This window comes from Malaclemys terrapin, chromosome 1 (genome assembly GCF_027887155.1).
Source record: "Malaclemys terrapin pileata isolate rMalTer1 chromosome 1, rMalTer1.hap1, whole genome shotgun sequence".
Lineage (NCBI taxonomy): Eukaryota > Metazoa > Chordata > Testudines > Emydidae > Malaclemys > Malaclemys terrapin.
In genome coordinates, this window is record NC_071505.1 from 43,887,761 (window position 1) to 43,914,594 (window position 26,834).

The 26,834-nt window shown below is 43.4% G+C and overlaps 1 protein-coding gene across 4 annotated transcripts in view; it reads right to left on the minus strand.

Moving 5' to 3' along the window:
* CPED1 (cadherin like and PC-esterase domain containing 1) overlaps positions 1–26,834 on the minus strand; it is a 197,735-nt gene that overhangs the window by 149,538 nt on the left and 21,363 nt on the right. For all 4 annotated transcript variants that reach the window (XM_054023380.1, XM_054023391.1, XM_054023399.1 and 1 more), the window contains exons 4-5: positions 12,952–13,058; positions 9,254–9,329 (exon numbers count right to left, since the gene is read on the minus strand). In XM_054023380.1, coding sequence (XP_053879355.1) covers positions 9,254–9,329; positions 12,952–13,058 — 183 coding nt within the window. The remainder of the gene's footprint in view (positions 1–9,253; positions 9,330–12,951; positions 13,059–26,834) is intronic.

The following is a 26,834-nucleotide window of genomic DNA, read 5'->3' on the forward strand; positions in this document are numbered from 1 at the left end:
GCTATCTGCATCTATACAGTGATACCTGGAGGGGACTAATGATAGATCTTCTCTGCCTGACTTTCAGCCAGTTTCTCTCTCAGTGGTTCTGAATGTATTGGGAGAACTTCATGCCATAACTTGTGCTTTGGATCCCATGAATGGTGAGGTCCAGTTCTTTGCTGTTGGAGACTGCCAGTGCCTCCTTTAAGGAGGGCAGGGAGCCAACAGCTTTAAAGGAAGCACGTTTGGCCTTTATTCAAACAGCCATCTCTTGACACTACCAAGCAGTACCTAAGCTTCTAGTTCTGGTTAAGCCTATGGAAAAGGTTGTGTGAGACAACTCTCAAAGTATTTTTATGCCACCAACTTCCCTGACCCTGTCAATCCAGGTTCCAACCATAAGTAGCAGATCTCCTGCTGATGGATAAAGATCAGGCACCCATAATTATTAGATCCTTCAGCTATCTCTGATACCATGGATTATGAGGTGTTGATGCAACTACAATGCCCATCAGAAGTGGATGTGACTCCTGATCCATGGTTTCATTCCTGTCCCGCAGAGTTCCCAGAGGTTAGTGTCAGACAATTACTTTCCTGCCTGAAGGAAATGTGGGATATTACAAGATTCTCTGCTGTCATCCCTCTTATTCTGGGAGTACGTGAGGTTGTTAGGACAGCAGGTGAGGATACAGGGACTGGAATGCTTTCAGTATGAGGATACTCAGCTTTATACCTGTATTCCATTCAGCCTGGAGAGTAGGGTTGCCAACTTTCTAATTCCAGAAAACTGAACACCCTTGCCCTGCCTGCTGCCCCGCCCCTTCCCCAAGGCCCCGTCCCTGCCTGAGGCCCCACCCCTGGCTCACTCCATCCCCCTCCCTCCGTCACTTGCTCACCTCCACCCAAGGCCCAAACAGGCATATTTATTGTTTTGATGGATGTATTATGCTAAGTTCAGATTTTATTTGTTCCAGGACGCTAGAGCTGGCAGCAAAATAGTCAAAATAGTCAATTTTTAAAAAAATGAAATTTCACAAAAGTCTTCATGATTCTTTCCCTCCCCTTCCCATTTTTCATAACCAGCTCCATGTTTTTTGTTCATTGAAGTTACTGTAATTTTATGTGTGAAATTAGGACCACACATTATCACAGCTGCAATGGGTCCATTAAAGTCCCACTCCCGAAGCCCAAATATGAATCCATAGAGCACAACCACAAAAATGCACACCTGTCCAGATAACTATACAAATAAATCTGTAGAAACTGACTACCACACCTACCTGCAGATACACATGTGTATTCATGTGTACACACCTAACATGCACTAACACATATACTTCCACATTATTTATTATTACAATTGTTGTTTAGTGCGTAGAGACCCTAACTAAGATCAGGGCTCCAGATTGGTAAGCACTGGACACACACATAAAAAGAGAGAGTCTGCAACAAAGAGTTTATAATGTAGCTAGACAAAGGTAGGGAGACATGTATGATCCATTGGCTCTTCTGCAATTACTAGTCAACAACATTCACTTTAAGAAATAATACATTTCTTTTAGAGTTCCTTTCTCTTTCGAAGACTTGTTATGAAAGTCATAACATTTTATGTCATCAATTCTTTTGTTCGCAAGCCAGCAAAAGGAATAAAAGTCAGAGTTAGGCTGCAAATTTTATTCACACAGGTATATACACAAGCAGCAATACACGCACCTTCCTACACCAAGACACACAGTCTCTTACAAACATACAATGCTTAGCATGCACACACTTGCCTACACAGAGACACTTTTTCATACACTTTTCCAGGGGTTGCCTAAATCATCCAGCCAGGAAAGGAGGAGGGTGAGCTGGAGGGGAAAAGATGGAGACGTGGGGATGGAGGAGAGAGGGTGGGGAGGGAAAGAGGCCAAGGACGAGAGCAGGGTGGGGGTGAGAGGGGCTGTGGGGAGGTATGGGGGGTGGATGAGGATGCAGGGGGAGGCAGAAGGCTACAGGTGCATGAGGATGTGGGATGCACAGAGGTGTATAGGGACATAATGGGAGTGCAGCAGTGTATGAGGCGAATGGGGTGCAGAGGTGTGGGGGGTGAGGGACATGGGGGTGGTGGCTCTGGGAGGTAGAGAAGATGGGTGGGAGAGTGCTGTAAGAGGTACAGGGATGGGATGGGTAGGTGTGGGGGGCAGGATGGGATGGGAGAGGGATGCAATGACGGGGGATGGGAGTGCAGGGGGTGAACAGAGAGGGATGCAGTGAGGAGGTAGGTGCGGGGGGGGGTTGGGATGGGGAGGGATGCAGTGACGAGGGTGGGACTGCGGGGGGGGGGGTGGGACAGGGAGGGATGCAGTGAGGGGGATAGGGATGTAGGGGGTTGGGATGGGGAGGAATGCAGTGAGGGGGATGAGGGTATGGCTGAGTTGGGATGGGGAGGGATGCACTGAGGGGGGTGGGGGGATGAGGGTGGGACAGGGAGGAGTGCAGTAAGGGGGAGAGGGATGTGGGGGGTTGGGACGGGGAGGGATGCAGTGAGGGGGATGGGGGTGTGGCTGCGTTGGGACGGGAAGGGATGCATTGAGGGGGATGGGGGATGGGGGTGGGACAGGGAGGGATGCATTGAGGGGGATAGGGATGTGGGGGTTGGGATGGGGAGGGATGCATTGAGGGGGATGGGGGTGTGGCTGGGTTGGGACGGGGAGGGATGCATTGAGGGGGATGGGGTGCAGCCCCATGCCCAGTATTCAGAGACGGGGATACACATACCTCCAACTCCTGGGTGCCAGCGATGGGGCAACAGACCACAGTTCATAGCAAGGCACGTGCTGCAGCTCCAGCCCAGCCATACAAGGAGCACGAGGAGAAGAGGGCTGGACAGCAGTGGGAGAAGAGTGCGCCACGCGACCCCTCAACAGCCGCCTGCTGAGCGCTCGTGAGTGGTGCTAGTTCCTCCCCTACCCTGACCCAGCCAATGGGAGCTGTGTCTACGGGCAGGAGGCGGGGCACCAAGCAGAACCCGTTGGCAGCCCCTAAGGCCAGGAGCTGGACATGCTGGCTGCTTCCGGACCCAGGAGCTGTGTGGGCCATGGTGCAGTTCTAGCAGGGAGCCTGCCAGCCTGGTCATCAGTGCTGACTGGAGCCATCAGGATTCCTTTTCGACCGGATGTTCCGGTACAAAACCGGACACCTGCTTACCCTACTAGAGAGTGCAGTTAACTGCTTTAGCCAGCATTTTAGTGAGATTAGGGCACGGATGAGTGCAAATTATCTGAAATTTACTCTGGGGAATACTAAAATGATGATGTGGTGGGTGCGGGAAAGCAACCTAGATTAGCAGTTTATTCTCTGTTTTGCTACTAGGGCGGCACAGCTATATTCAGGTGCAAAAAATTAAAAAGTAGTGGTGATTACAGAGACCATGAGGCACTGAATTACTAGGAATAAAAATGGATTGAGGGTAGATTGTGCTCATCAAGCAAAAAAGGCCCATTCCACTCAAATGGCTTCTGCAATGCAGTTCAATGAAGAAGTCAACTGTTCTGAAACAAAGATCTATGATTTTATATGATCCAACAGTGCACCCTAAGGTGGTGAAAGAAAATCTACCATTAAGGATGAAATATATCATATGTCTTGAAACATCTGACAAGAATGGGTGCCTCTGAAAACTAAGGAGACACTGAGTATGCAAAACAATGTAAAAAATCATGTGGTAAATCTTGGCCCCAATGAAGTCAATGGAAAAACTCCAGTTGACTTCAGTGGGGTCAGTATTTAACCCCTGATGTTTACCATTTTTGTCACTACTTTAACATGCTTTTAGCTTTTTGTGCTGTGCACATTTCTGTAGCTTAGGCCAGGAGAAAAAAGATGCTTATTTTAAATACTTCAGCCTAAATTTTCAAAACTGACTAGTGATTTGGACTCCAATGTGATCTTCAAAAAGTGCAAAGCTCCCGCTCTCTGAAAATCTGCCCCCCTTAAGGTATCTCAAGTTGAGCTCCCAAAAAACTGAGCCACTTCAAATGACTTTTGTAGGTAATCATTATCTAAAACGTGACTGAAGAAAAACCCAGTTTGCAGCCAATTAGATCTAAATAGAAAAGAATTTAACTCATGGGCTAAAACCTACTGAACCGCATTCTAAATAATATTTGTGAACTTTCAGAGTGAGAAAGACAGCCATGACTATCTACTACCTCATTATTTCAAAACTACTACTAAAAATCATCAGCAAATTATTTCACCTTAGGGACTAATAACCTGCCACATTTGTTGTTTTTAAATTCTGTTTTGAGTGACCCATGCGGAAAAATTAGTCTTTACATTCAAACTTCTCCTTTTTCCTGTAACACACTTATAACTACAATAAAAAAGAGAGATTGACTGGCTTGATATTTTCCAAAACAACTTCCTCTTAGGTTAGGATTATGTGAGCCATGCTGCATACCAAAACCAATGTTTACAGACCAGTTATTAAACTCTGGAAAAAATGACTTATAATGAAAAAGTTGGCACAACGTTAAAAGCCACGTGCATAATGATATCCTAATAACCCAGTAGATGACTGTATGGTACATGAGCAAAGACCAAGTAGTTAAACTCATTTCTCTTTTAAACTTTATTTTCTTTCAAAACACATCACATTTATTTATTATTACTACAGTTTTGCCTCAATGCCCCAACTGAGATCAGTGCTAGGCACTGTACAGATACACAGATACACAGTAAGAGATAATTCCCTCCCCAGAGAGTTTATAATCTAAATAAGATAAAAATAGATACATAAATAGATCAGGTTTAGCATTCCTGAGTTTCAAAAGAGCATCATAGCACACAGCCCACAGCCACAACATTGTGATGCCTACTTGTATGGAGACATTTTTAAAGGCACATTGGCAAACAAAAGCAAATCTATTTTTGAAAATGTATACTCCCGTCACTAACATTTTAGATTATTAAAATGGAAAGAATGTTTAATCTATAATTTAAAGCTCCCAAGGGTGGATCTGTGGCAGAACTTTGGATCCAAGCCCAGTAATTAGAGGGGACCTAACACACATACAGTCAGAGCAGCTGGTAGTGAGTCAGAGCAGAACAGCAATAAGCAGCATGCCTCTCAGACAATTGCTGCTAGCCAACCACCTGCTGCTACAAAACCACAACTGTGGCCCAAGGGATAACAGAAGAAGGTGAGGAATGCCACCTTGCCCCCCAACCTCAGCCACTCACGTCAGGTGGCAACATGCCTCAAGTCAAAGGGAAAGGAGGGAAAAGCAACAACTAGCACTCCACAATTAATTTTTACTAGCCACCTGCTTGCTACAGCAATGGGATTGGAGGAGAAGCTAGCATTAGAGGATAGTGGAGGGCTTCATGATTTCAGTGTGCCCCACTCCACCCCTTGGTCATGTCACTATGTAACATTTTGGACACTGAGTCACCAAAGAGCCCGGGGAAGGCCAACAGGCTGTGGCAGCTAGCTGGTGTTTAGAAAACATGCCACATGAGTGAATGAGTACCCTGAGCATGCTGCCAGCAGTCCCGAGGGAGGGGAAGCAAGTGTACAGTATGTTGCAGCCACTCCAACAGGGGCCCAGCACACAGCACCATAATCAGGGAGGTAAGCAAGCCTGCATGCGGCAAAGATACTGCTTAAACACAATTACTGGCTTGGCTGAAAAAAGAGATGGGAACAGCACAGGCTGGACCCTGGGGAAAGAATGTAAAGTGTGTTTGCAGAGGGCTGGGCTGGACTGCTTAGGCAAGAGGAATGTCAGGGAGTCCATCTCATTGCTGCCAACAATCCCAATATTTTTCCAGGGAAAACTCTCTAAGACAGAAGGTTGTGTGTGCATTATGGGTCTCCCCAGGCTCCACTGTCAGGGTGGGGCATGGGGTTTCTCTCCATTTCTCTGAGTCTTCTCCTTCTCTATCTGTCTAGCTTTTTGTAGGGAGAGGGAGTTCCATGGCACCCAATCCAGTTCTGACCATACAGCAGCTTCTATGGGGCACTGGGCCCAAGAATCCTAAATACCCTCCCCAGTCATCCTCAAATTTGAAGCCAGAAGCAGTCAGGAGTAGCCTCTTAGGTGGCCCTTAAAGGCACCTATCTCAGAGAGCCCTGTGGCTGCCTACCAGATCCGGCAACAGCAGAACCATGGAGCTGAGGGGTGAGGTGTTAGGGCCTCCTCCTGAACCTCCACCAGACCATGCAGCAGCTGTGTCCGGACAACTGTGTGGCTCCAGCCCACCACATCCACATGGAGCAGGAGGCAGGCAGGAGCAGCAGGTTGAAAAGCTCCCTCCCCAGAGACTCCTACAACTAGCCGCCACCATCTAAAGGAGCAGAAGGATCCAGCCTTCCCAGCCCAAGCCTTCTGATATTAACCAACATCTTCCACACTGGACTTCAAAATCCACTGCCAATATTATGCATAATCCCCTCCCCCACTGCCCTACCTGCCCAGCATCCAGCAACTCTCCTCCTCTCTCACCTTGCTCCATCCCAACCCTTCCCTCTCATTCTAGCTGTATCCTACCCACTCTCTATGATCACATCCTCCTACACTCCTGTGACCTCCTCCTCCTCCTCATCACCCTACCTCTTCCCTATCACCCCTGCCTCTCCCTTCACAGCCTCCCTTCTCCCACCCCATACAGAACTCCCCAGTAACCCTCCCCTGATGATCTTCCTTACACAAAGAACAAATGTGTTTTCAGTTTGATTACACTATTTTATAGTGAAGGGGGAAAACAAAGAAACAAGAACTACAGAGTCTTGTCCTGTTAACAAGACATTTGAACTAACTCACAGAGACTTTGTCCTTGCAGGCACTCTTAAAGCAACAGCAGACAACCCTCCTTTTACATAGCTAAACCTCTGGTCTAGTAACAGCTATAACTAAAATACATCATTTAAAAAAGAAAATAAGCATTATTTGGCATAACCTCTCAACGGAAACACAATCTTACAGCTGTGAACCCATCCGCCTCATTGACTGTCACCCCTTGCCCTGTCTCATCTTGTCTTTTAGTAGACTGTAAGCTCTTCTGGGTAGCAACCATGCATTTTACTTGTTCTCTTACATAGCTAACACCCTTTAAATGCTGAATACATGAAAAATACAAGCTGACTGGCCATCTCCAACAGGCACGGGTGAGTTCCCCCACAGGCAGAGATGACAGAAGCAGCAGGCCAACTCTGATTTAAAAAAAAACAAAGTCCCATGTGCTACTGCATAGGGACAGCCTGGCTATTGACCAAAACTGTCCCTCCCTGTGATAATTTCAAAATCCAGGCGCCAACTCAGCCAAATCCAGACTATTGGCAATTCTGCTGTCTGGGCTGGGAGGAAAAGTCTGTCAGGAAATGGTGACAAGGAAAGGAAGCAGGAAAGAGCTAGCTGTCTGGGATAGCAGGGAGGGATCTGAAAACTTGGTGGATCAACCCCCTCTCTTTTCACCATTTATGGTGCTGGTTTATTTTGTGCCTGTCGCTCCTCTTGGACAGTGAATCCACACTGGTTGGTCTCACTTTCTGGTTCTCAAGCAGCAGGACAATGCTATTCTGTTTGGTTTCTCAATCCTCAGGGGAACATTTAGATTAAAAACAGTCAGACATTTAAAAAAAATCTTAAAGGCATGTATTTTTGTATTTGTTTTGATAAAAATCTGTTTACAAAACTGAAATTAGAGGCCTACGCTACTTGACCGTATCTTTATAAGCTGCCAAAATCATCATCAGATACTGAGACTGTCTATAATGCAACTGCGAGTGTGACTGCAGCTTGGATAAGCATAGCTGCATTAGCTTGAATGTAGCTAGTCTGGTCAAAAATAGCAGGCAAGACATGGGGGCACAAGCTTCAGCACAGGCTGTACAAGCTCTCCTGGGACCCTGGGTATGTACTCACGTTGCCACCCCACGGTGATGCTCATGCCACCGTGTCTTCACTGCCATTTTAGGTGAGGCTAAAACTAGTGTGGGTATGCCTACCTGAGCTGCAGTCACACCTGCATTATGGACACAGTCTATGTGAGTAAGGGCCAGAGTCCTGAGAAATTCTGAGCAACCACACCTCCCAGTGTCTTCAGTGGGACTTCAGCATCTCTCAAGACCAGGCCCTTTATCTAGTGAAGTAATGATGATATAAAGATGGAAAGGAATCAATCAGATGTTTAAAAATAGCCCTTATCTACAAGAGAAGCAGAGCACTGGTCAGTCTCATACACCATGTGTGTGCGATGAGATGACTATTACAACAATTTATGGACACCAATTAAAGAGTATGACTTGGAGGAGAAATCTCTCTGTGTGGTGAGTGCCTCTTATGTTCGTGGTTTTGTGGCAGCAAAATAATAAAACTGTTTTAATTGGTCATTGCCCAAACAGCATAACAGAGCTGACCAAAATGTTTCAGAGCCAGACTGTTACAAAATGAATTCAATTTCTGAAATCCTTGGAACTTTGACAAATCTACTCTGATTTGTCTAAAATCTGTATTGCATCAGACTACCCTCTAATGCACATCCCAGAGCAAAGGGCTCACACTAGGGACAGTGCGTCACTTAAGACATAGTTATGCACTCAGCATGGGGCCAGTGTGATCTCAGTTATATGGTGTAAATCCAGAATAGTGCCAGAGACTCTAGATATTCACTGGTGTAAACGAGATCAGAATTTGCCTCATAGGGTTTAACTAGGGATTAACATAGAGCATACGGCTTTGTGCAGGGCCCCTGCTCTGGGCTGAATTTCACCCATAGTAAATTAGGATTCTCTGGCAGCTGGCCTGTAACCTTTGAATTTTTCTGGTTGATGAACTTAATGTACAAAGACTTTTTTTTTTATCAGTAAACTCTGTTGGGCTGGAAACCAAGCTCCAACTCCTACTCCTTCTTCATGCCACAACAGTTTTATAAAACTGGATAAACATATCTCATTGAACCAAGAACTGTGAAGGGTAAACACCAATATATGGAATAACACAATATAGCCTGACAAATAGGACATTTGTATTCTAAAAAAACATGACTTTTCCAGTCTGCTAAATGATACAGTAACTTTAGTTAAAAGGATCCTTTATTACTACAATTTACTTTCAAGAGATGTCTGAAATGGATTATCACTCGTATTCTGTCTTGTTTTTAAAAGTTGATGAAAAAAGAATATACAAGTATGAAACCTCCAACACACACACAGTATCAGCCTCACTACTAAGCAGGTCAATGGATCTTCTACATTTATGCAAACTGAAACAAAATAGAGGATTACCTGGGAACGCTCTAATTATCTGGCATAATCCTTCTTTTCTGCAAAGCAAGTGCTGAATCTCTGGGAGTGTATTTACCTGAAAATAATACAGAGATGTTCTAGTGAGTTCACCAGTAGATGCACTGTCTTTCACAAGCCCTGCATGTTTTCTCGTATAATTTATCAGGGACACCTCATGTGTGAAACTCCTATTGATGTCAACATTGATTTATGACTCCCTGTGTCCTGGAAAATAGAACTCTGAGGTGGGAGTTCCTTCTCCACAATCACCACAAGGCAGTTTCAGACTGTTTTTCCTCCTCCTGAACGCTGTGATTCTGTCACCCCCGCAGTTTCTGCCTCCAAAGCTTCTTGCTCCTCTACATGTCTATCAATCACCCTCATTCATAGCACAGAAAGAGCACATAGAGAGGAATGATGATCCAATGTTTAGGGTGTTAGCCTGGGATGTGGAAGACCTATGCTAAGTTCCTGCTCTGCCACAGACTTCCCTTGTGACCCAGGGCAATCACTTAGTTTCTCTATGCCTCAGTTTCCCATCTGGGAATTAGGGATGATTGCACCTCCCTAGCTCACAGGCATGTAGTGAGGATGAATACAGTAAAGATATTGAGGTACTCCGATATTAAGCTAATGGGATACTTATAAATACTACAATGGTCAGATGGATTCATAGGCTGTGTCAGCAGTCATGTATTTACTAAGGCACCTAATGGAGAAATAAGGCTGGAAATTAGAAGAAGGTTTCTAACCATCCAGAGGAGTGAGATTCTTCCAACAGGAGTAGTGGGAACAAGCAACCTAGCTAGTTTTAAGATGGAGCTTGGTGAATTTATGAACAGGATTATACAATGAGGTTGCCTGAGATATCACTCCTATGTCCCTAAATATCTTTGAAAGCAAATGTATCACAATTTCAAAGGCATTAGGTTGGTTTGTCTTCAGTGACCTGATACCCAAGAGATATTTCCAATGCTCTGATTGCTAATTGTTCTGTTATTTAGGCTTATGGCCCTACGAATTAGTAGTAAAATGTCATACAAAAGCATACTCCGTGGGGTAATCATTCCATCTCTAAACAACAGTTGGCAGATGGCATCCTTCTGCTAAGCCCGGCTCGCAGAGGAACATAACCATATTCATGGTACCGGATTCCAGTGTGATTTTATATGGATAATGATTTATCAGTAACACTGCTCATTTTTTTCCCCATCCTAAATTACCTTGTTGCAGGATGGCCCATAATGTGCCGTGACATATCTAATATTCAGTATTGCTACTACTAGCAAGCTATTGGCTTTCAATAAAGCCAATTATAGCTCAAATGAATGATAGTGGGTACCACTCCGGTTTAATTAAGTGGCAATACAATTTTGATAGAGAAATGCTGCCCTGGGCTAAAGGCAGCTGACTGTTGCTGGCACTTGGCTTCTTCTCTAGGTGTGCTGGAAATCACTATACTCCAAGAGCATGTGCTAGCAGCAGAATAGAAGCTCAGGGCTTTTGAAAACCAGGCCAGTACATTAATTCCCTAAATATCAATTTAGCAACCTAACTCTGGCACTCAGTTTTGAAAATCTTGGCCAAACTGTTTATATAACCATGTGCATAATTCCCATTAATAGGAATATATGTATACAAGCCACTCCTGAGTTAGCTCTGTTGTCCTGGGCCATGGGAGGAGGCTCTTTTCCCACAAGATCTTCAGAATAAATCAGGTGGCTGTTTCCCTCATCATCAACTGCCAGGGAGTCACCTGGTAGACTTGCTGAAACCCCATTAGGCAAGAGCAGGCAAAACCTACCATGCAGAGGTGGCTGGTACATCTCTCAACCTCCACATGAGGTTCATTCTGAGTACCTTTTCCTGCCCCACTGTTGTAGGATGGGGCGGCGCAAACAATAGGCCTCCCACGGTCATTATTTTTTTCCCCTTTACTTTTGATTTGATCATATTTTTAACATTTGGCAAATTTAGGTGCTTTCTGTACATATTTATTGTAAATCTAAATAAACAAACATTGAGTGTCAAACTGGTTCTCTGTGCTGCATAGATGTAAAGGAAGATACTGTCCCCACTTAAAGGAATTTGCAATCAAAGGGCTTCAGCCCAGATTTTTAAAGGCATTTAGGCACCTAAGGAAGCAGATGGGCACCTAGGGGATTTTTAAAAGCACCTAGGTGCTTAACTCTCATGGCAAAACCCTACAAAGCAAAAGTTGTTGGGAGTTAGGCACCTCGGTGTTTTTGAAAACTGCATTAGGCACTTATCTGGATCTCTAGGCATATAAATACTTTTAAAATTTTGCCCTTGGTCCTAAGAGTCGCCCCACTCCTAGATGTAAAGTTACACATGTGCATAAGCCTTTGCAGGATCAAGATCCCAATCAGATAGTAAATACAAATTACCGGTACATATGTACTGGTATAACATGCCAGATGAAGAACTATTCTTGAATCAGTGAGGGTATTTATAGATTCCAAGGCCAGAAGGGACCAATGTGATCATCTAGTCAGTCCTCCAGTATAACACAGGCCCTAGAAGCATCCCAAAATAATTCATAAAGCACACATTTTAGAAAAACATCCAGTTTTGATATTGTCATCACTAATAAGCTTTGTGGAAGAAATCCACCCCTCCAGAAGACCCTTTCATTCTTGTGCACCCTTATTTTTCAGAATGCAATTTTGTGCCTGCAATTATTGTTTGTGCAAAATTTTTGAAATTATGAGTCAAATTAGGCATGCATTTTTGTTCCCACAATTTTGCAGGTGCAAATAACTGCGCAATTTAAGTCACTTAGATGTTTGCACCTGCAAGTCAGATATTTAATCAGGTACCTCGATAACTAAGTAACCTAACTTGTGCTTAAAATATTCAAAATTCAGGTGGAAAAAGTGAGGGCCAATTATAGACATGCTTAGAAGACTAGCTCATACTGGCACTGATTCTGCAATTGACTGTATGTGTGCAAGATTGCTGTGCCCATGCAGGTCCAAAAGGACTCCAGTTCAGACTCCACATGGGCGCAGCAGTCCATCTGCACGCTGCGAGTTGCAGGACCAGGGTCATTGTTTGGAGAGATGCTTGAATTATGTTTGTAAAATGACAATTATATATAAACACCGTATATATATATATATATATATATATTTAATTCCTAGAGCCAATCCAGCCCTTGCATAAGTGGCACAACCCCTGCTTACATTTGGCTGAACTGGTCCCCAGTCATTCTGACACTCTGAATGTATTTTCTAGCTGTTTTTCCGCATTCCTAAAGTTTCTTCTCTCAAAGAGACATTTGTTACAATTTTCTTTTACTTCTATATTTCTTGTGATGCATGACAATTGAATTTTGAGTATGGCATAGAGTCCAGAAGCTCAGATTGGAAAGAGCAAACCATGACATCCAGCTGTAACAATTTTCAATGTCTATGAACATCAACGTATTAAACTACACACAAATTGAAAGCATTAAGACATTGCTCTTGATCTCTGGATAGGATATCTACAAGAATGCAAATATGATATACGATAAACATCCCTGAGTGGGCAGTGAACTTGGAAACACAGCTCTGCTTTACAGTTTAATGAACCACATTTTTAGACCATAAATAGATAATTGAACACTATTTTTGTTAGTGGGTGCTGAAAAATGTGGGGTATTCCAAACAAAAGAAGGCATGTCAATACTTTACCTTCTGGAATAATTCTAACTGATGGAAGTCATCTATTGGAAAGCAGTTTGTATCATCGGTTTTACTGGAAGATAAGCAAATCAGAAGATCCCAAGAGCTTAATTTGCCTATGAAAAGGAACAGAAACATATTGAGAAAAAATATTATGCAATTCCAGCCTCAATAGAAAAATATACAGAGCCAAATCACGAGGACTAGTAGACTTGTCAGAGTATTAAATATACTATTAAGTGCGGGAGTAGGGGTGGGGTGCTTTGCCTTTCTATCCAGCACCACATTTTTTTTTTTTTTTTTTTTTTTTTGTTAGTTCCAGGATTTGGGACAAATTCAGAGCTGATGCATTAGGAGGTGTATGTAAAACTTCTCACAGCCCTCCCCTGATGCATGGATCTAAGATGGTGTAATTTATACATTAAGGATGTGGAAGATGTTAAATTAAAGCTGAGTAGCTCCCTTCCTGCTTTAATTTGCTCTTTTTCCACACCCAGCTTCCCAGCATGTATAATTTTATGCCAAATGTCATTGTTACACATAATCTTCCAAGTTCTTTTTCTTTGAGCGTTAGCTAATTTTAAGGGTTGCAAATAACGCTTCTCTTGTTGTTGATTTGGCTGTAAGGTTCTGTGCAGAGGAAGCTGCTGGAAGCAGCAAGACGGTTTGCTCTGCTAGACTCAGTTCTTAGTACACTTCCTGGAAACTGGGCATTAGATTGCCAGCATACCATTTGTCACCATCTCTGTTTCAGGACTGCTGCATAAAACCAAGCAAGTTATACTTGGAATATATCTAGGCTCTGAGTTACTGATTTCCTTCCCCCCTGGGAAGCTGACCCAGAAGACCCCAGATTTTTGCCACCACTCAGCAGGGTAGCTCCGGTTTTATTTATGTTGCATCCATTATTGGAGAATGATTCTATTTCTACATCAGGAAAACAAATAATGCTATATAAAAATAATGCATTAGAGGTAAGTAAAATTTGGGTGTGAGACTTGAGTAGGTGCCCCTTTATGAAACCAAAAAAAAAAAAAAGTAGATACGCCAGGGACGTATATAACTAACAAACAAACTCACACTCAGAGAACAAAAACATACTAAGAAATACTTTGTTTTAGAGTAAAAGATTTATAGCATTAATAACTAATACTGTGATCTTCACCAGTCATAATTATCAAATAAGCACAGTGATAAGTCTCTGACTAGAAAACACATTTTATTATAACCGAATGTAAAACAATGTCTAGATGTGTTCGAACCGAGGGATGGAGTAGGAATTACCAGATCTCCGATGTAATTCATCTCCCCGTTTCTGGGTATTGCAACATCTCCCAGCCTCAAAAAGATACTATAGTGCAAAATGTTTGCTTTTAGGACACATCAGACTGATCCAGATGTATTTACAAACAAAATAAAAAAAAGACTCAGACGAGGATAGCCCCAGCCATACTCATTTCTAATCCAACTGCCTAGGAACAGAGTTCTTGTCATTTAGGGACAAATCTTCAGGCTCAGCTGGGCTTCTGCTTTGTATGCCTGCCATTATTTATGTTTGCAATTAGAATAATTAGACATCTAAGCATGCATTACTTCAAAGCAGCACAATCAGAACTGAAACAGGACCTACCTAAAGGAGTACACTATACTCCCCAAAAGGGGTGTCTATTTAGTACTGTAACTTGGCTTCAGACCGAAAGGCGATGATGACATTGGCCCTTCTGATAGACCAATAAAGCTCTAGTCAGCTACAGTTTACCAGCTGTTTTTGTTTGGTTTTACGGTAAAAATTAAAATACATATTTCTTATTACAGATGCTTCACCCCAGAGCAGAATCCAATATGAACACTCATAGGCTGCAAATTGTCCCATGTCATCCATCATGCGTGCAAACACTTCAGTGGGAAATGAAGGTGTGCAGCATACATACACAAGACCATAGATCCGCTGCTATGTTATACATGTGATAGTGTAAAGCAACAGGGCACTGAAGAGGTTATTATTACAATTTTTATTACGGCAACACCCAAATGTCCCATTTGGGATGGGGCGCTGGTATGGTAAGCATGGTACAAACACACAATAAGACCAGACCCTACCTCAGAGATTACAATCTAATTTAAAGCAAGACAATACGTGAGTTAACAAACAACCCAGGAAAAGGAAGAGGGGAGGACAAGGGTAACAGTAATATGATCCCATGTTAACACAGGCCATATGTGCATAACCTTGATGTTTCCAAACCATTTAAACAAATGAATATTAACACTAGCCCTCTCTCTAACCATTATCCAGTGGCAATTTCCTGTCGGCATCACAGTGTGGTTCTGAGGAGGGATTTGAAGGAGAGGGTTCAAAAAGATATTTAATTTTTTAATAATTTAAAACCTATATGAGTAAGACTGAACAGTAACAAAGCTACTAATGATTTGTATAGATCTTTTCTTCTTCAAAAGGCTTTATGCACATTTGGCCAAATCCTGCTTGCCTCATTAAACTGATTTCAGTGGATCTATCTGCATAGGATGAGCAGCATTTGGCCTGTTAACTAGTAATGGAATGCATTCGTCTCTCTCCCTTAGACAAGAGTTGTATAAGAGTGACTGCATTGACTGGGGAGCAACAAAGCTCACATTGCACCTACAACAGACTTTTTAAGGGCTTGTCTAATCACACAGGTTGCACCATTTTAGCTAAAGGTGTGATGCTGCACCCATTTAGTTAAACTAATGCAACTGTGTGTGAACATTCTCCATCGATTTAAATCTGGTTTATGGCAGTGTAGCTTGCCTTTTATTTAACAAGGACAAGCTAAACTGCTCTAAGCCATTTTAAACAGACGTAAAAGTGTCCAGACACAAAGTTGCACCAATTTAACTACATCAGTGCAACATCACACCTTTAGTTCAACCAGCACAAGTTTGTGCATAGAACTGGCCCAGAAGGTCTTATGTTATTAATTCAGCCCCAGATCCAACAAGGTGCTAACCACCCTCAATTCCCCCTGGAATTAGTGGGAGTTAAAGACGCTTAGCACATGGATCAGGCTCAGTGTAAGTAAGTATTTACACCTTCCATTCAAGGCCCCCTTTAATTAGTCTCATTCTTGCTGAGGCAGGGTGCCTGCCATACAAAGCATAAGCCAATAGCCTGCTTTCCATCTTGTTGATATAGTATACAGATCCACATTTTCATCCAGAGAGTAGGTGGTAGTAAGATAACATTGTTCTCATGAGTGTTGTACTCAGAACTGACCACTTAGAACTGCTATGATGGTGATTAAGCAGAGATGTATAAAGAACTAATCTGAGTAGAAAAATAAACATGCTTTGATCAGAAGGGCTTCTAGAGTAGAAGAAATATTAAGCAGCTAGTGGAAACAGCAATGCAGAGACTAATGAAAACATTAACATTTGCTTTAAAAGACTTCTACAGAGCTTTGACTTCTGGTATCATAGGTCAAAGTGAACAAGAATATCAGACTCTGTACTGTGAGAAAATAATCTTACTACAATTTTTTTTTAAGGTTAAAGCAAACAGATTCCATGGACCCCCTACTGGCGAGGTACCTGTCAGAACTCTGGAAGTTGAAAGCGGATTTATAAAATGGAGCAATCTGATTGGCTCCCAGCCTTGCAATTATCACATTATAGCCTTGTGGGTAGGAACACATTTGGCTAATCACATTGAAGGCCTTACATTCTGCAGATGGGATCCCATGGGAAACAATAGGATTTTCAACATGGAATGGCTGCAGAAACGGGCCCAGATTGGTACAAATTGGTCTATAAAACATATTAACAAGTTAGGTACATAGCTCAGCCTCTGCCTATTTTTAATACAAAATGCACACACACACAAGCTAGCATTGGCTTTAAATTAAAGAGAAAGTGTCATCTAAATCATATACTTTGAAATTGCCTTCCCTGTATTACTGCCAACATCTTGGATTATTAAAAATGAAAGAACTTTTAAAATCTAATATACTGTTCACCCTTTATGCTAATTACTTTTGCAGTTCATTCAGCTTTGAAAATGAAAAGACTAGTCCAGCTACATTTTTATTTATAGTTTCCAATTACTTTCCACTTTTGAATTCTCTTGCATTGTCACAATAATGCTGTATTTGAGTTGAAGCCTTACATGAAGAAGTTTGCATTTTACTCCTGGGGGACTTCTGTTCCAAAAAATTAAAAATTCTGCACACAATATTTTAAAATTCTGCATATTTTATTTGTCAAAATAACACTATATAACCATGCCAGTTTACATTATTTTGGTAATTTATTTCAAAATACCTGTTGCAACTATGTCTGTAACAATCCAGACACACACAAAAATTCTCCAGGAACAGAGAGTTAAAGAAACCGCTACGACAAACCAGTTTCTGTTTCTCTGCCCCCTCCTCCCCAGCCCAGCTAGGGGGCCAAGCACCCGCATACACACCCCAGAGCCCAGATACGGGGCCCCACCAGCCCAGACACTCGCACCCCCGCCTCCCCCAGAGTCTAGCTGTGGGGCACTTCCCATCCCAGACACCCTCACCCCTCCTCCCCCAGAGCCCAGTCATGGGGTGACCCCACAACCCAGACACCCACACCCCTACCTCCCAGAGTTCAGCTGCAGGACACCCCCCAGCCCAGACACCTGCACCCCCTACCAACCAGAGCCCAGCCATGGGGCATCCCCACGCCCAGACACACACCCCTGTAGAGAGGCTAGCCAGGACTCATCTCTTTCTGGGGTGGCAGGGAACCACACCGCCTCACAACCTTTGGGAATAGCTCTTGTGGGGAATTAGTCCGGCCGCGGGAGTCTTCCTCTACGGCCTTAGTGAAGGTACAAATAAACACAGTGAGCCCAGGCCCTGGGTGAGGGCAAGGCAATGGTGGCTGAGCAATAACAGTATATAATGGCAAGCCAGGTCCTAAGTCAGGGCGGGGCAATGGTGAGGTAGGCACTTGGACCCTCAGGCAGGGTCTGAGCAGTAACAGTATATAAACAGTAGGCCCAGGCCCTAGGTTCCAAAGGGCCTGGGAGAGGGGGAGACTACCACCCATGAGTTGGGTGTCAGGGGGCGGGGACAGGCCCTCCCACTTCACTGCGTTCCGGCCCGGGGGCCTATCAGCGGCAGAAGACCCGCTGCAGAGTCAGCAGGGATCCTGGCTGTAACACAGTTCTGGCAGTGCTGCAGCCAGACTAGGGTCAGCTGCCCCCGGGCTACTTCCAGACTCCCCCTCTTGAGGTACCTGGGTCAGGGTGGTGTCCTCTGGGGGGTCCAGCACCATGGGTTCATCGGGATAGCTGGCCAGGGGTAGACTCAGCAACTCCTGGTAGCTGGCGCAGGGCAGGCTCAGCAACTCCTCTGGGTAGCTGGCATGGGGCAGGTCGGCCCAGTTCTTGGGTTTTCCACAGGCTGCTGGGCTTTCCAAATCGCGGGCTAGGAAGATGTATCTGGCGTCCCCGGCAGCTGCTTCCCCAGCAAGCCCTGAGGTTGGGCCTTTATACTTCTTGGGCAACACCTGAACCTCTGGGCTCAGAGCTCCCTAGTGCCGCCCACTCTGGTGTCCGAAGGTGCTCATCTCTTTCCGGGACAGCAGGGAACCACTCCGCTTCACTGCAACCCCCCAGAGCCCAGCCACTGGGCCCCCCACCCCAGACACTTTGCACCCCTCTCCCCAGAGCCCAGGGATCCAGAGGAAGAAACAGCCTGATGCTGGGTCCCAGACTTCTATGGAGTTTCCTGCATGCCACCTTCTTCCTTCAGGGCATGCAGGTAACTGCAGCTGCTGGGAATCCTCCAGCTCTGACCCCTCTCCCCAGCAGTGTCTTCTATTTGTGAGCTGTGGAGCTGGGCTCTGTCGGGTTCAGCAGCCCCCTACTGGTAGCCAGCAGCTCTGCAGCACCAGTTCTGTGGGGAGAAAAGGAAATTCTGCACAGAACATTAATTCTGCACAAATTCTGCGTTGCACAGTGGTGCAGAATTCCCCCAGGAGTAGCATTTAAATCTGTTTCCACTGAAATATATGATTAAAAATTACATGAATACATTTCTACTAATGTTACAGTTTTGTAAAACCTCCCCTCCCCCTCTTTTAAAGCTACATTTGAGGCCTACACTACCTGGCCATATCCCCTCAGACTAGTTATATAAAATAAATAAATTGGAGGCTTTTAGATTCCATACAAGCCTAAGGAGACAGTAACAGTTTATTTCAGTTTTTTAGAAAATCTGCTGCTCCAACATTTAAGGTAATTTTCCAGGCAAATTTGAATGTCATGAGACTTGAGAAGTGGTTTTCAGTGGTTTTCAGAAAAAAAAATATTTTTGTTTTTGCTATTTGTGTTGAGCTCTGACATATTAAACCCCTATTAGATGTTCACGTACATTTTTGACATTCTCTTTGAAAATAACTTTTTTTTTTTTTAGAATAATGTGTAGTGGTTCCCTAAAAACTAGAGTTGATTGGAATCAAAACCCTCTGTCCCTGTGGATGACAGAGGTTGAACTGAGCTGGCTCACAGACGGCGGTGCATGGATGCATTCTTCTGAAGGTTGCCAAAATTTAAGCATCTAAAATCTTTCATTTAAAAAAATCTCTCTTACGGGGTAGGCCTTGGGTCTGCAGCAAAGTCCACACACAAAGGGGTGGATGGGCAGTTACTCAAGCCCCTAAACTGCTGTAGTTACCAGATAGGATTACTGAGGGACTGCATTACTGGTTTGCTGCCTGTCTTCAGGTTATGGGGCGGACAAGACAGCAACATAAAGCCCAATTACTTTGTTTATGGGATTCAAGTGAAGAATTTCTCTGTGGTACAGGATGTCCACGTTTGAAGACATGCCCTGTGTAGTTTTTAATGAATTCAGTCCAGTGAAAATTATCCATTGCTGGTTTTGGTGGCCTGTCTGCATCCCTTTTATAAAGATTTTAATGCCATTTGTTGGATTGCAGATTTTCTCACTGTTGCTGGCCTGATATTTTTTTATTTTATTTTATTTTCTGTCCTTGGTTTTCCTTCTGAAGAATTTCCTCTGAAGAACTTTTCACACCTGGGGGACTGTCCCCTCAAATTAATTCTGACTTAGGGGAATTCTTGCTTTCCAAGTGGATTTCTTTTAACTTGACAACTGAAATTAGAGGTCTGCAAGTATCATCAACTCAAATTTCACTAAAGTGACTATGAAGAAACGATTGTTGTTATTTCAGTGGTGAGAACTAGGAAATTAGCCTGAGGGAACATTATGAGGTTTATATTTATTATTTGTTAGCATTCCAGGTGCCAGCTGAGACTTTAACTATGCACAATTATTTTTCACGATTTCACACTACATGCTCCATCTGATTTGTTGAGACTCCGCTGTGGTCTTCCATAAGGCAACGTTCTAGTACAACTGAAATAGCTAACTCAGTTCTAAACACCATCTATTTACCCATTAACTCAGGCTGAAATCTTGGTGTATAAATTATAGTGAAGTGTTCTGACTGGGAAAGAAAACACCCTTTAGAAGAGGCTAAGGTACCAGGATACTGCAGGCTAAACTGGAAGCTGCTTTGCATGCCCTGGAAGGGAGAAAGAGCCTTCTTACTTCCCAGGGAGTGCAGCCTCTGCCAGGCCCCGCACTACTCCTTCTCCTACACTTGTGGATTAGCAGGAGTGGTGCCTCAGCTCTGTCCAACACCTCCTCTGTCCCCCAGCCCAGCTAATCTGGTACATCTGAGGACATACAGTAACTCCTCACTTAACATCGTCCCAGTTAACGTTGTTTCGTTGTTATGTTGCTGATCAATTAGAGAACATGCTCGTTTAAAGTTGTGCAATTCTCCCTTATAATGTTGTTTGGCAGCCGCCTGATTTGCTCACTGCTTGCAGAAAGAGCAGCCCATTGGAGCTAGCTGGTGGGGGCTTGGAACTAGGGTGGACCGGCAGCCCCACTATCAGCTCCCCTAAGTTCCCTGTGCGGCAGCCCCCCAGCAGGCTATCAATTGCCGGGTAGTTTAGCTGTCCCTCTCCCTACTGCCATGTGCTGCTCCTGCCCTCTGCTTTGGAGCTTCTCCCGGGAGCCTCCTGCTTGCTGTGCAGGCAGGGGGGCAAGAGGGGTGCTAATATCAGGGTGTCCTCCTCTCCCCGCTCCTGTACCCCGTCTTCACAGAGCAGGGCGGAGACATGACAGGGCTCAGGATGAAGTAGCAGCTGCTGTCTCAAATTGCTACTTAAAAAGACAATGTACTTAGAGTTGGGGTCAGTGTACTTAAAGGGCCAGTGTGTGTGTCTCTCTCTCACACACACACACACACACACAGGGCTGGCTCCAGGCACCAGCGCAGCAAACAAGTTCTTGGGACAGCCAACGGAAAAGGGGAGCACGTCCAGCTCTTCAGCGGCAATTCAGCCGCGGGTCCCTCAGTCCCCCTCAGAGGGAAGGACTTGCCGCCGAATTGCCACCGAAGAATGAAGCGGTGGCGGTAGAGCTGCGGCCGAAGTGCTGCCAATCGCGCCATTTTTTTTTTATTCCGCCGCTTGGGGCGGAAAAAACGCTGGAGCTGGCCCTGCTCACACACACACACACACACACACACACACACTTCCACCCTCTGACTCCACCACCTCAACCAAGCTTCACAATCATCATTGCTGTGTACAATATTAGTTTATTTTTTTAAAACTTATACTATGTATATATGTGTGTGTGTGTATATATATATATATATAATCTATATTTATTTGATCTATCTATTTATGTATAGATATATTTATCTATATAAAAATATTTATTTTATCTATTTATGTATATGTATACATATATATTGTGACAGTCCCAGACCAGTGGGGTACAGGAGTCTGGTAGAGGGCAAATATACTGGTCACTGGATGAGTAATTTTCTGTTCCCCTGTTCCCCTGAGTGACCAGAGCAGGGTCTGCACTAGAGTAATCAGGAACCTGCTAGAACCAGTTAAGGCAGGCAGGCTAATTAGGACACCTGGAGCCAATTAAGAAGAAGCTGCTAGAATCAATTAAGGCAGGCTAATCAGGGCACCTGGGTTTTAAAAAGGTGCTCACTTCAGTTTGTGGTGTGAGGAGCTGGGAGCAAGAGGCGCAAGGAACTGAGAGGGTGTGCTGCTGGAGGTCTGAGGAGCACAAGCATTATCAGACACCAGAAGGAAGGTCCTGTGGTGAGAATAAGGAAGGTGTTTGGAGGAGGCCATGGGGAAGTAGCCCAGGGAGTTGTAGCTGTCATGCAGCTGTTACAGGAGGCACTATAGACAGCTGCAGTCCACAGGGCCCTGGGCTGGAACCCGGAGTAAAGGGTGGGCCTGGGTTCCCCCCAAACCTCCCAATTGACTTGGACTGTGGGTTCTTCCAGAGGGGAAGGTCTCTGGGCTGTTCCCCAACCCACATGGTGAATCTCTGAGGCAAGAAAATCTGCCTATAAGCACAGGACCCACCAAGATAGAGGAGGAACTTTGTCACACTATATATATACATATACATAAATAGATAGATAAAATATAGTCTTTTGTCTGGTGAAAAAATTTCCCTGGAACCTAACTCCCCCATTTACATGAATTCTTATGGGGAAATTGGATTCACTTAACATCGTTTTGCTTAAAGTGGCATTTGTCAGGAACAGAACTACAGCTTTAAGTGATGAGTTCCTGTACTGTGCTTGGTGTAGGACTGGCACAGATTACTTACTCCCCCAGAGCAAGGGGATTCACAATTCAGTTCCTGATCTACTCCAGCACATCTCTATACTGACTCTTGCTCAGGGCTTCTGGCAAAGCCACAGCTGAATCTAACCGAGGGACTCGGGCCTGGAACCCAATTCTTCTCTGTCCCAGCCCGTTACCTATATCACATGACCAATGAATTTTCATATTCAGGAGAGGACTGTTCTGAGCTGTCGCCTCCACCATTGACTATCTGTGAACTCATCATTACATTAAGATGGATATGAAAAATATTTTGTGACCTGTAGAGGAATTTCATCGCAAATAAAAGGCAAACATTCCACACTGAATCACTGGCAAAGACATCAGGGCAAGCCAAACACTCAATTCTGGTATTCCACTTCTATCCTGATACTCAGCACCTTCAGATTACTATGGTATGCTCTTAGCATATTGGCATTCCCAAACTACTTTCTGCACAGCATTTATCAATAAGATACTATTCTCCAGAAAGAAACTAAGAAAGTGCCAGTGATGGCAATGAAAGTTTGCAACTGACTTCAATGGTAGAAGGAATAGGCCCCACAGATGAGAAAACTGCACCTCCGAGAGCGTACCGAGGATCTCCAGTGATAAATAACATCCACGGTCTGTGGGGGGGGGGGGTTTATTCATATACATTATCTTAATTTTTATTTGATTCAAAACAAAAAGCTGGCTACTTTATCACTTTTACAAGAAGCCAAGATAATATAAAATGGCTTGGTGGCAACCCTAGATTATGGTCGTGCAAATCATGTTTTTTAAAAATATTGGCATACTGCATCATAAAACCAATATACAAATATTAAATAATTAAGCCACATAATATCCTTGTGAAGTAGGCAAGTATCATTATCACCATTTTACAGATAAGAAAACTCAGGCCCAGATAAGCCAAGTGATTATACCAAGGCTACACACAAGTGTTGGTGTTGGCTAATACAAAGACAACTCCCCAGTTATTGTATTCCATTTTTTCTTACATTCCCCAGTTACATTTTTAAATTAAGTTTATTCTCTCCTCCTTGTCATTCTGAACTATCTTTCTGGGGGGGTTGTTTATGCAAAAGTTATGCAATGTAGATGCTATTTCCACATACATATTTTCCATAGAATATGAACTCCATGGTTTTATAGTAAAATCATCCCTGAAGAATTTTTAATGAAACTTAGGTACTGATCTTTCACCATGGAGGTAAATAGCAAAACTTCCACTGATCTGAATAGTGCTATGAACGAGTGACTTTGTCAATATTTCCTCCATAATATTCCATCTGGGCTATAATATTTATGTTAACAGACGTATTGGAGCATGAGCTTGCGTGGGTGAATACCACGACATATTCACCCATGAAAGCTCATGCTCCAATACGTCTGTTAGTCTATAAGGTGCCACAGGACTCTTTGCTGCTTTTACAGATCTTGATTAACACTTCTGATACTTGAAGGTTTATGTTGTAAATCAGGTGATCTTCAAACTCTCTAGAAGTATGCAGGCAGGGAGGTAGACATCACCCAAATCTATATTATACTTTTTGCCTGGGATTTTCTTGAAAGTAATGTGGATTTTCTTCATATTTGGACAACTGCAGAATTTCCTAAAGCTGGCTCTCTTTTCCACCTCCGTCAGGATGGAGTTCTGGTTGAAAAGGGCCAGTTGAAAGATGTGTGTTTTCATTCTCAACTTTCAGCCATTTCTGGGAGGATAACTGCTTGATAACAAGAGGCAGACTGGACATTTAGTTTTATATGAAAGGGCTGACTTTCAGAAAAGGCCCCAATGGTTGCCTAATTGTGCTTGTAAAATTGAAGCCTGGATTGAGATCCTTTCAAAAATAAGATGCGAAATATCTAGCAATCTGTCTCATTTTTGCTTGGTTATTTTATGTTGGAGTACTAACAATTTGAAGCACGTCAAATATCAATCTCGTAGGGCAGGGGTGGCCAACCTGAGCCTGCGAAGGAGCCAGAATTTACCAATGGAGGAGCGAGGGCACGGCAGGCTCAGGGGAGGGGGCAGGAAGGGGTGGAGTGGGGGCAGGGCCTGTGGCAGAGCAATGAGCACCCTCTGGCACATTGGGAAGTTGGCACTTGTAGCTCTAGCCCTGGAGTCGGTGACTATACAAGGAGCCGCATATTAACTTCTGAAGAGCTGCATGCGGCTCCAGAGCCACAGGAGAGTGGTCTGCAAAGACTGATTGATATAATTAGTTATTTTTTGTTACTGGTTGCCATTACTTTCATTAAAGTTGGCTTTCTGTATAAATAAACTTTTCCAGAAAGCTGAGAAACATCATGCATAACTCAAAGGTACTGGTTTCTAAATAAGTTAGACAAGTTTTTTTCTTTTTTTAAAATCTGTTTATGAAAGCCAGCTTTACATCTATATACACGTCCAGGGTTTTTGACATGATTTTCAATATAATATTAAAATATTCAGGATTCTGTTTTAAAATTACAGCTTGTGAGACTATAATAAACATGGTTCAATGGAGGACTTAATATTTTATGAAAAATAAACATCCTTATCGGTAGTATATGGCGCTTTAAGAATGTATATGTTTAACAGAACATTGTCAGGCTCTTTGCAAAGTCCACACTAGAGCCCTGGCTTTCGTTCATATATTGAATAAAGTTAATGTTGAAAAATACACTACAAAAGAACCTAAAAACAGTAACATTGGGTCAGACCCATGGTCCATCTAGCCCAGTATCCTGTCTGACAGTGGCCAATGCCAGATGTTTTTGGCAGTTGGAGGTTTAGAGATACCCAGAGCTTGGATCTGTGTCCCTGATCATCTTGGCTAATAGCCATTGATAGAACTACCCTCCATGAGTTTCTCTAATTCTTTTTTTAATCCAGTTATACTTTTGACCTTCACAATTTCCCTGTCAATGAGTTCCTCAGATTGACTGTGCAGTGTGTGGAAAAAATACTTCCTTTTATTGTTTTAAACCTGCTTCTTATTAATATTATTGACCCCTAAGAGCATAAGAACGGCCATACTGGGTCAGACCAAAGGTCCATCTAGCCCAGTATCATGTCTTCCGACAGTGGCCAATGCCAGGTGCCCCAGAGGGAAAGAACAGAAAAGGTAATCATCATGTGATCCATCCTGTCACCCATTCCCAGTTTCTGGCAAACAGAGGCTAGGGACTAATCCTGGCTAATAGCCATTGATGGACGTATCCTCCATAAACTTATCTAGTTCTTTTTTTAATCCTGTTATAGTCTTGGCCTTCACAACATTCTCTGGCAAGGAATTCCACAGGTTGACTGTGAATTGTGTGGAAAAAATACTTCCTTTGTTTGTTTTAAACCTACTACCTATTCATTTCTGGTGGCCCCTAGTTCTTGTGTTATGAAAAGGCGTAAATAACACTTGCTTATTTACTATCCCCCACCAGTCATGATTTTATAGCCCTCTATCGTATCCCCCCTTAGTTGTCTCTTTTCCAAGGTGAAAAGTCCCAGTCTTATTAATCTCTCCACATATGGCAGCCATTCCATACCCCTAATCATTTTTTTTGCACTTTTCTGAACTTTTCCAATTCCAATATATCTTTTCTGAGATGGGACGACCACATCTGCACGCAGTATTCAACATGTGGGCATACCATAGATTTATATAGTGGCATCATGATATTTTCTGTATTATCTATCTCTTTCCTAATGATTCCCAACATTCTGTTCACTTTTTTGACTGCTGCTGCACATTGAGTGGATGTTTTCAGAGAATTATCCACAATGACTCCAAGATCTTTCTTGATGGTAACAGCTAATTTAGACCCCATCATTTTATATGTATAGTTGGGATTATGTTTTTCAGTGTGCATTACTTTGCACTTATCAACACTGAATTTCATCTGCCATTTTGTCATCCAGTCACCCAATTTACTGCATTCCCTTGTAACTTTTCGCAGTCAGCTTTGGATTTAACTATCTTGAGTATTTTGTATCATCTGCAAATTTTGCCACCTCACTGTGCACCCCTTTTTCCAGATTATTTGAGTATGCTGAAGAGCACATGTCCCAGTACACATGATTGGAGCTCCATGCTATTTTAGTATACTATTTGTTGTTGGAACTTTCTTACCATATTGCTACATTTATTAATTTAATTCTTACCCCAATTTAAAGGACTTTCACATGAACATCACATGGTAAATCACA